This window comes from Nicotiana tomentosiformis, chromosome 12 (assembly GCF_000390325.3).
Source record: "Nicotiana tomentosiformis chromosome 12, ASM39032v3, whole genome shotgun sequence".
Taxonomy (NCBI): domain Eukaryota; kingdom Viridiplantae; phylum Streptophyta; class Magnoliopsida; order Solanales; family Solanaceae; genus Nicotiana; species Nicotiana tomentosiformis.
In genome coordinates this window covers 71,849,423-71,859,902 of record NC_090823.1, presented here as the reverse complement: position 1 = coordinate 71,859,902, position 10,480 = coordinate 71,849,423, and the positions used below count along the sequence as shown (strand labels likewise).

At 43.9% G+C, this 10,480-nt stretch overlaps 2 protein-coding genes across 2 annotated transcripts; both read left to right on the top strand.

Annotated features, from left to right (window-relative positions):
* Positions 1 to 839: 839 nt before the first annotated feature.
* Positions 840 to 1,277, top strand: LOC138902851 (uncharacterized). Its single transcript, XM_070190752.1, has one exon. It carries the CDS (start codon positions 840 to 842, stop codon positions 1,275 to 1,277), a length of 438 nt encoding a protein of 145 aa, XP_070046853.1.
* An 8,084-nt stretch (positions 1,278 to 9,361) lies between these two features.
* LOC138902850 (secreted RxLR effector protein 78-like) lies at positions 9,362 to 9,706 on the top strand. Its single transcript, XM_070190751.1, has one exon. It carries the CDS (start codon positions 9,362 to 9,364, stop codon positions 9,704 to 9,706), a length of 345 nt encoding a protein of 114 aa, XP_070046852.1.
* The last annotated feature ends 774 nt before the right edge of the window (positions 9,707 to 10,480 follow it).

Below are 10,480 nucleotides of genomic sequence, written 5' to 3'. Positions count from 1 at the left end.
CACATAGCACATGCGTACACGCTCGTCACCTCATGTACGCATTGATTTTCACATAACACGGATAAGAAATCAAGGCTACATCCTAAGGGGTTTTCCCCCACACAAGGCTAGGCAAGATACTTACCTCAAACAAGCCAAATCAGTACTCTAAAAATCCTTTTCCGCATGAATCAACCTCCAGACAGCTCGAATCTAACCAAAATAACTTAATAATATTAGTAAAAGCCATTGGAAACAAGCAAAAACAATAAAACTACAATCTTGGTTAAATTATGCAAAGTCAACCCAAAATTTCAACCCTAGGCTCGCATTCTGGAACCCGGACAAACTCATAAATTCCAAACACTCATTCAATTACAAATTCAACCATACTAATTTCATCTAATTCCAACTTCAAATCGACTTTCAAATCATCAAATCTCACTTTCCAAAATCAAAGTAAAAAATCCCCAAATTCTACCTTAAATTCACATAAATTAAACGAAATAATTCATGGGTAATCATTATCTATCATCAAAATTGATTAAACTGCACTACCTCTTCAATTGTAGTGAAAAGCCTCCCAAAACTCGCCTCCAACCGAGCTCCACAACTTCAAATAATGAAAAATGACCAAGCTCTTCAAAATATAAAGTATGCCAGTGATTCCACATCTGCAGTCACTTGGCCGCTTCTGCGGTTCCACATTTGTGGTCACAAGCTCACATCTACGAGTTCCCCTAGTTGGTGCTTCCCCACTTTCATAGCATGAGTTCTCCGTCCTTTTCTTGAAGAAGTTTGTGCCACAGACCCGTAGGGAGGAGTTGTATAGGCAGTTCGAGCAGCTACGCCAGGAGGGCATGTCTGTGACCCAGTATGAGATGAGGTTTTCAGAGTTGGCTCGCCACGTAGTTTGGTTGGTTCCCACTGAAAGGGAGAGAATTAGGAGGTTCATTGATCGCTTCACCTATCATTTGCATTTTTTTATGACTCGGGAGAGTGTATCAGGTGCTAGGTTCAACGAGTTGGTTGATATTGCTAGGCGGCTAGAGTTGGTTCATAGTCAGGGGCATGAGGAGAGGGAGGCCAAAAGGCCTTATGGTTCAGGTGGTTTTAGCGGTGTTCCCTCTAAGGGTCAATTCCACCACAGCAGGGGTCGTCCTTATAGACCCACTCAGATGGCTCGTCCAATCTATCGTGGCCCATCAGCTAGCCATGGTTCATTCAGTGCTCGACTGGGTCAGTTATCTCTCAGTACACTCCCATCTCAGAGTTTATTTGGTGCTCCTTCAGTTTAGGGTTCATCTGCACCAGGTTTATCTGGTAGTTATTCTGGTTCTCGGGGTCTACTTCAATACTTGCCGCCATTTTTCGAGAGGTGTTGTTTTGAGTGTGGAGAGTTGGGCCATGTGAAGAGGCATTGTCCCTGCCTTTCGGGAGGTCCAGTTCCGCCTAGCCAACTCGGGGTGGGGCTAAGGCAGCTAGGGGTCTCCCTATAGGGGGAGGCCGATTAGGTGGCGGTCAAGCTCGATTCTATGCTATTCCTGTCAAGCCAGAGGCCATTACTTCAGACATAGTGATCACAGGTATTGTCTCGATATTCCATAGGGATGCTTCTATATTATTTGACTCTAGTTCCACTTATTCGTATGTATCATCATATTTTGCTCGTTATCTGGATATGCCCCGTAAGTTCGATACTATTATTATGGACCATGTATATTGGTCGTGTGTAGTGACTATTGGGGGATTGGAGACTAGAGTTGATCTCTTATTGCTTATTGATTTCGACGTGATTTTGGGTATGGATTGGTTGTCTCTATGTCATGTTATTCTGGATTGTCACTCTAAGACTGTGATGTTGGCGATGCCGGGGTTTCCAAGGTTCGAGTGGAGAGGTTCTCTATATTATGTTCCTAACAGGGTGATTTCTTATTTGAAGGCCCAACAGATGGTTGGGAAGGGGTGTCTATCACATTTTTCCTTTGTGAGGGATGTTGGTGTTGATACCCCTACTATTGATTCTGTTCCGGTGGTGTGAGACTTTCCGGATATGTTTCCTGTAGACCTATCGGGCATGCCACCAGACAGGGATATTGACTTTGGTATTGACTTGGTGTCGGACACTCAGCCCATTTCTATTCCTCTGTATCGTATGGCACCAGCTGAGTTGAAGAAATTGAAAGAGCAGCTTCAGAAGCTTCTTTATAAGGGGTTTATTAGGCCTAGTGTGTCTCTTTGGGGTGCAACGGTTCTATTTGTGAAGAAGAAGAATGGTACTATGCGGATGTGCATTGACTATAGGTAGTTGAACAAAGTTACAATCAAGAACAAGTATCTTTTTCGCGCATTGATGATCTATTTGACCAGCTTCAGGGAACGAGGGTGTTCTCTAAGATTGATTTGAGGTCTGGGTATCACCAATTGAAGATTCGGGACTTGGATATTCTGAAGACAGCATTTAGGACCCGCTATGGTCACTATGAGTTCCTTGTGATGTCTTTCATGCTGACCAATACCCCAGCAACATTCATGCATCTGATGAACAATGTATTTCAGCAATATCTCAATTCGTTTGTCATAGTATTCATTGATGATATCCTGGTGTACTCACGTAGCCAGGAGGAGCATGCCCAGCATTTGAGGATTGTACTACAGCGGCTGAGGGAGGAGAAGCTTTATGCCAAGTTCTCCAAGTGTGAGTTTTAACTTAGCTCAGTTTTGTTCTTGGGGCACATGGTTCCCAGTGAGGGGATTAAGGTGGATCCAAAGAAGATAGAGGTGGTTCAAAGATGGCCCAGACCGTCGTCAGCTACTGAGATTCGGAGTTTCCTTGGCTTGACCGAATATTATCAACACTTCGTAGAGGGTTTCTCATCTATTCCAGTACCTTTGACCAAATTGACCCAGAAGGGTGCTCCATTCAGGCGGTCGGATGAGTGTGAGGAGATCTTTCAGAAGCTCAAGACTGCCTTAAGCACAGCTCAAGTTCTAGTTTTGCCTTCAGCTTCTGGCTCTTATACAGTGTATTGTAATACTTCTAGGATTGGTATTGGGTGTATCTTGATGCAGGAGGGTAGAGTGATTGCTTATGCTTCGCGCCAGTTGAAGCCCCAAGAGAAAAACTACCATGTTCATGACTTGGAGTTGGTAGCCATCATTCATGCATTGAAGATTTGGAGGCATTATCTCTACAGTGTGTCTTGCGAGGTATTTATGGATCACCGAAGTCTCCAGCACTTGTTCAAATAGAAGGATTTAAATTTGAGGCAGCGGAGATGGTTGAAGCTGCTAAAGGACTATGATATTACCATTCTGTATCATCTCGGGAAGGCCAATGTGGTGGACGATGCCTTGAGTAGAAAGGCGGTGAGTATGGGTAGCATTGCATTTATTCCTGTCAGTGAGAGATCACTTGTAGTTGATGTTCAGGCCTTGGCCAACTAGTTCGCGAGATTAGATATTTTGGAGCCCAGCCCGGTTCTAGCTTGTGTGGTTTCTCGATCTTCCTTATATGATCACATCAGAGAGCGCTAGTATGATGATCCCCATTTGTTTGTCCTCAAGGACACGGTTCAGCATAGTGATGCTAAGGAGGTTACTATTAGGGATGATGGGGTGTTGAGGATGCAGGGTCGGATTTATGTGCCTAATATAGATGGGCTACGTGAGTTGATTCTTGAGAAGGCCCACAATTCGCGATATTCCATTCATCCGGGAGCCGCGGAGATGTATCAGGACTTGAGGCAGCACTATTGGTGGACAAGAATGAAGAAGGATATAGTGGGGTTTGTAACTCGGTGCCTAAATTATCAGTAGGTAAAGTACGAGCACCAGAAACGGGGCGGATTGCTTTAGAGGCTTGAGATTCCGGAGCGGAAATGGGAGTGTATCACCATGAATTTTGTAGTTGGGCTCCCATAAACTTTGAGGAAGTTTGATGCTATTTGGGTGATTGTGGATCGGTTGACCAAGTCTGCGCATTTCATTCTAGTTGGTACAACTTATTCTTCGAAGCGATTGGTGGAGATCTACATCCGCGAGATTGTTCGCATGCATGGTGTGCCGGTGTCCATCATTTCAGACTAGGGCACGCAGTTTACATCGCAATTTTGGAGAGCAGTGCAGCGAGAGTTAGCACCCAGGTTAGAGTTGATTACAACATTCCACCCTCAAACGGTTGGACAGTCCGAGCGCACTATTTAGATATTGGAGGATATGCTACATGCGTGTATCATAGATTTTGGGGGTTCTTGGGATCAAGTTATGCCGCTCGCAGAGTTTGCCTACAATAATAGCTACCAATCGAGCATTCAAATGGCTCCGTATGAGCCTTTATATGGGAGACGGTGCCAGTCTCCGGTGGGATGGTTTGAGCCTGGTGAAGCTAGGCTGTTGGGTACTGACTTGGTTTAAGATGCTTTGGATAAGGTTAAGTTAATTCAGGATCGGCTTCAGGTGGCGCAGTCTAGGCAGAAGAGCTACGCCGATTGGAAGTCTCGTGATGTTGCTTACATGGTTGGGGAGTAGGTACTACTCAGAGTTTTACCCATGAAGGGTATTATAAGGTTCGGGAAGAATGGAAAGTTGAGACCTCGGTACATTGGTTCGTTTGAGGTGCTTCAGAGGATTGGAGGAGTGGCATACAAGCTTGCATTGCCGCCTAGTCTGTCGAGTATTCATCCAGTGTTTCATGTTTCTATGCTTCGAAAGTATGTCGAAGATCCGTCTCATGTTTTGGACTTCATCACTGTTCAGTTGGATGGTGATTTGACTTATGATGTGGAGCCAATGGCCATTTTGGATCGCCAGGTACCAAAGTTGAGGTCAAAGAACATAGCTTCAATGAAGGTGTAGTGGAGAGGTCTACCAGTCAAGGAGGCTACTTGGGAGACCGAGCAGGAGATGCGGAGCAGATATACATGCCTATTTGAGACTCCGGGTATGTTTCTAGACTCGTTCGAGGACGAACGTTTGTTTAAGAGGGGGAGGATGTAATGACCCGACCGGTTGTTTTAAGTATTGTAGCCCTATTCCCCCATTTACTTCTTACTTTATGCTCAATTTTTGTTATATGACATGCCGGGGTAGTTGGTTCAGTTCTGGGGATATTCCGAAATGGGTTGAGGCACTTAGTCTCAAGGTTGGAAGTTTAAGTTGAAAAGGTTGACCAGACGTTAACTTATATGTAAATGGCTCTGGAATAGAGTTTTGATGGTTCCGATAGCTCCGTTGGGTGATTTTGGACTTAAGAGTGTGTCTGGATAGTAAATTGGAGTTTTGTAGTTGATTTAGGCTTGAAATGGCGAAAGTTGAAAAATTAGAAGTTTTGGAAATTGAAAAGTTTGACCGAGAGTTGACTTTGTGGTTACCGGGCTCGGATTTTAGTTCCGGAGGTTGGAATAGGTACGTTGTGTCATTTATTACTTGTGTGCAAAACTTGAGGTCAATCAGACTTGATTTTATAGGTTTCAGCATCGAATGTGGAAGTTAGGAGTTCATAAGTTCATTAGGCTTGAATTGGGGTGCGATCATGTTTTATATGTTGTTTGATATGATTTGAGGCCTCGACTAAGTTCGTATAATATTTTAGTACTTGTTGGTATATTTGGTTGGGATCCCGAGGGCCTCGGGTGGATTTCGGATGGTTAACGGAGTGAAATGGGATTTTTAAGATCGCTGAAGTTTTTCTGGTGTACAGGTCTGGTTTCCTTCTATGAGATAGCGTGGATAGGTCCGCGATCGCGAAGGCTTGTTTGGGCGGTTGGGATTTTTACTCTATGCGTTCGCGAGCAAGAGTCTGTGATCGCGTAGGTTGGTCAAGCAGTGAATCGCGAATGCGTGGGCTAAGCCGCGTTCGCGAAGAGGAAGGGAGGCAACTGGGTTCCGTGTGATTGTTATTCGCGATCGTGTAGTAGTGTCTTCGATCGCGTAGGTCTCTGATGGTTAGTCATCGCATTCGTGTGGGGCTTTATGCGCGTAGGGTTAATTATGGGGCAGCTTAGTTTGTATTTCGCGATCGCGATTGAGGGATATTTAGGCAGAATTTAAGTCTAAAAAATGAGGGTTTGAGTTTATTTCACAATTTGATTTTGGGAGCTCTGATTGAGGTGACTCTTGGAGAGATTTTCAAGGGAGTGATTGGGGTAAGTGATTCTTACTTGGTTTTGGTTAAATTATATGAATATATCTTTGATTTCATCATTAAATTAGTGATTTGGGGTGAAAATTTTGGGGGAAATGGAGAAAACGTCTTAGGCCGAATTTTGGGGATTTGAGCGGGATTTTGGTGTCAAATTTGAGTAATTTTAGTATGGTTGGACTCGTGGTTGAATGGGTGTTCGGCTTTTGTAACTTTAATCGAATTCCGAGATGTGAGCCCGGGGGTTGACTTTTTGACTTTTGATTAAGAACTTAGCATTTTCAAATGGAATTAATTCCTATAGCTTGAGTTGATTGTATCGAATTGTTTGTGGATATATTCGAGGCATTCAGAGGCCGATTCACGAGGCAATGGCTTGTTAAAGTAGAGATTTGCACGGTTTGAGGTAAGTAACACTTCTAAACTTGGTCCTAAGGGTATAAATCCCTGAAATTACGTGCTATGTGGTTGGTGTTGAGGTGATGCGCATGCTAGGTGATGGACGTGTGGGCGTGCACCATAGAAATTGTGATTTAGTCGATTCCATGGAACTGTGTAGCTATCTTATCTGAATATTATTATTGTACTGTATGTGTTAGAGCACTTGAGCTGTGATTTATAGTAGAAATCAGGTTTAGGCTATGTGATGGTACTATTGGGACCCACAGTGGTCGTTCTTTGCTGTTGAGTTATTTGCTTAATTGCAGTTATGTACTCAATCGCATTCATCATTACATATCATATCTCAGTCTCTCTTATCGTATATTGCCACATCATGTATCATTGATTTGGGCTACTTAGTATGAGTGTTGTGAGCCCGAGAGACTGGAGATATTAATGACTGAGTGAGGCCAAGGGCCTGTTTATGAGTGATATTTATAGGATCAAGTTGCACGCCACAACAGGCTTTATTGATTCATGCCATGATTGGCTTATTATAGCGCTCGGACTGGATCTTCCCCTTCGGAGTCTGCAGACCCATAGTGAGCACAGTTGCTATTGATTCACGATGGGATCGGGTTGCGCGCTGCAGTAGGACTTATTAGTATTTGGGCTGGATTTGCCCTGAATTAGATCTGCACTTTATAGTGCTGAGTGATTGAGTGTGATGAGTGAGAACTGAGGCAGTCAGGTTGAGTACTCTGAGAGTGTGAGTACGCGGGGCTTCCATTGCATTGCATCACATACGATGTACATATTGGCATGTAGATATAGAGATGTCATATTTCTCATATCATTCAGACTTGACATATTTTATCTGTTTGAGTTTAATTGTTAAACCTAGAAGCATGTCTACATTCCTGTACTGGTACCTGCAAATTATGAGTTTCTCTGAGATATTATTGCCATATGTTCTGTAAATTTTTGTACTGTCTAATTTTGTACTTGGACCGTGTTGTTCGGACTAATCACAGCTTTCAATCCAAAGGTTAGACTTATTAATTATTGAGTTGGTTGTAATCACGTCACACCCTGCACTTCGTGTGCAAATTCAATGCTTTCGGGCATGGTGGTTGCTGATCTCGAAGTTTTAGTCATTAAGAGATTATCGAGGTAGCTGCCTTGGTGTAACGACCTGACTGGTCGTTTCGAGCATTTGCACTTCGCTCGATAGTTTGGGGGCATGAGTAGCTCCATATGATGTATTATGACTTATGTGAATCATCGGTTTTGGTTTTCAGGTTATTCGGAATCGATTTGGAAGAATGAATTTCATGATTTAAGCTTTAAGTTGGAATAGTTGACCAAGTTTGACTTTTGTGAATTTGACCCTAGAATGAGGTTTTGAGGGCTCTGTTAGGTCCGGATGGTGATTTTGGACTTGGGCGTATATCCGGATTTTGCATTTGGATATTTCTAGAAGGATTCGGCGTTAATTGGCGAAAGTTGGAATTTGAAGATTTGGAAAGCTCATAAGTTTGGCCGAGAGTTGACTTTGATGATATCAGATTCAAATTATGGTTCCGGGAATTGCAATAGCTTCGTTATGTCATTTGGGACTTGTGTGCAAAATTTGGGTTCATTCCGAGTTGATTTTATATGTTTCGGCACAAGTTTTGGAAGTTGAAAAGTTCAAGGTTCATTAAGATCGATTCGAGGTGCGATTCATCGTTTCGATGTTATTATGTGTGATTTGAGGCCTCGAGTAGGTCCGTATTATGTCACGGGACTTATTGGTATATTCAGACGGGGTCCTGAGGGGCTCGGGTGAGTTTCAGACGAGGTTCGAATCATTTCGTCGCATATTGAACTTTTGCTCAGTCGCTGGTTCTGGTGTTCCGCACCTGCGACTGGTTTTGCGTGGGTGTGATGGCCGCAGAAGCGAGAATGCACAGCTGGGCAGGAGTCCGCAAATGAGGAGGAATTTGCACAGAAATGTGATCGCAGATGCGGTTTTGAGCATCGCAGAAGCGACCATTGGAGGGTCGAAGCTGTCTCGCAAATGCGAGCATTTTTTCGCAAAAGCAAAGGTCGCAGATGCGACCACTTGTCCGCAAATGCGGAATTTGCTGGGCAGAACTATATATCCAGGTTTTGGATTCTTTTATCATATTTTGAGATATGGGACTTGGATTGAGGCGATTTTTGAAGCAAATTTCATCACAAGGATTGGGGTAAGTGTTCTACACTCGGTTTTGATTATATTTCGTGATTCTATCTTTGTTTTTTGTAATTGGATTATGAATTATAAAGAAAAATTGGGATTTTTAACCTAAAGTTTCATAAATCGAATTTTCGAGTTTTGAATATCGATTTGGAATCGGATTTGAGTGAAACTAGTATGGTTGGACTCGAAATTTAATGGGTTGTCAGATTTTATAAGTTTTGTCGGGTTCCGAGGTGCTGGCCTGGGTTTGATTTTTGGTTGATTTTGGGCTTTTGAGTAAAGATTTGGCCTTTATCAATTGGAATTGCTTCCTTAGACTTTATTTGATGTATCTGAGTTGCTTTTGGCTATTTTCGAGCCGTTCGGAGGTCGGTACGTGCGGGCTGGCATTTTTGGAGTATCGCTTGGCTTGCTCGATATTGGATTTGGCTTGTTCGAGGTAAGTAACACTTCTAAACTTGGAGCTGAGGGTATGAACCCTGATTATACATGTTATGTGTTTGGTGTTGAGGATGTCGGTGTCTGTTTCTGACAACCAGTTCGGGTTCATGCCGGGTCGTTCTACTACATAAGCTATACACCTTGTCAGGCAGTTGGTGGAATAGTACAGAGATAGGAAGAAGGACATGCACATGGTTTTTATTGACCTAGAAAAAGCATATGACAAGGTTCCTAGAGAAGTTCTCTGGAGATGCTTGGAAGCAAAAGGTGTGTCGGTTTCTTACATTATGGCGATTAAGGACATGTATGATAGGGCTAAGATATGGGTAAGGACAGTAGGAGGCGACTTTGAGCATTTTCCGGTTGTTATGGGGCTACACCAAGGCTCTATGCTCAGTCCATTCCTATTCGCCCTGGTGTTGTACGCGTTAACACACCATATTCAAGGGGAGGTGCCATGGTGCATGCTATTCGCCGATGACATAGTTCTGATTGATGAAATGCTAGCCGGTGTTAATGAGAGGCTAGAGGTTTAGAGATAGGCTCTTGAGTCTAAGGGTTTCAAGCTGAGTAGGACGAAGACGGAATACCTGGAGTGTAAGTTTAGCGCTGATCTGGGGGAAGTGGGCGTGGATGTGAGGCTTGACTCACAGGTCATCCCAAGTAGAGGCATCTTCGAGTACCTTGGGTCGGTTATCCGGGGGAGAGGAGATCGACGAGGATGTCACACACCGTATTGGGGTAGGATGGATGAAGTGGAGGTTTGCATCTGGAGTCCTATGTGACAAGAGAGTGCCACCGATACTCAAAGGTAGGTTCTATAAAGCGGTGGTTAGACCGACCATGATGTACGGGGCTGAGTACTGGGCTATTAAGAACTCACATATCCAGAATATGAAAGTAGCAGAGATGAGGATGTTAAAGTGGATGTGCGGGCACACTAGTATGGATAAGATCAGGAATGATAATATTTGGGAGAAGGTGCACGTGGCTCCCATTGATGACAAGATGCGGGAAGCGAGGCTCGGATGGTTCGGGCATGTATAGAGTAGGAGCCCAGATGCCCCGGTAAGGAGGTGTGAGTGGCTGGTTGTGGAGGGCACGAGAAGAGGTAGAGGGCGGCCGAAGAAGTATTGGGGGAGAGTTGATCAGGCAGGACATGGCGAGACTTCAGATTTCCGAGGACATGGCACTCGATAGGAAGATGTGGAGGTCGAGTATTAGGGTTGTAGGTTAGGAGGCAGTTGAATCTTGCCTTACTTCGTACCATTGTGAGACTAGTCTGGTAGGGTTTTTGTCTAAGCTAGCTA

Coding starts and splice junctions, on each gene's coding strand:
- LOC138902851 (XM_070190752.1), top strand. CDS start 840: ATGTCTGTGACCCAGTATGAGATGAGGTTTTCAGAGTTGGCTCGCCAC.
- LOC138902850 (XM_070190751.1), top strand. CDS start 9,362: ATGGTTTTTATTGACCTAGAAAAAGCATATGACAAGGTTCCTAGAGAA.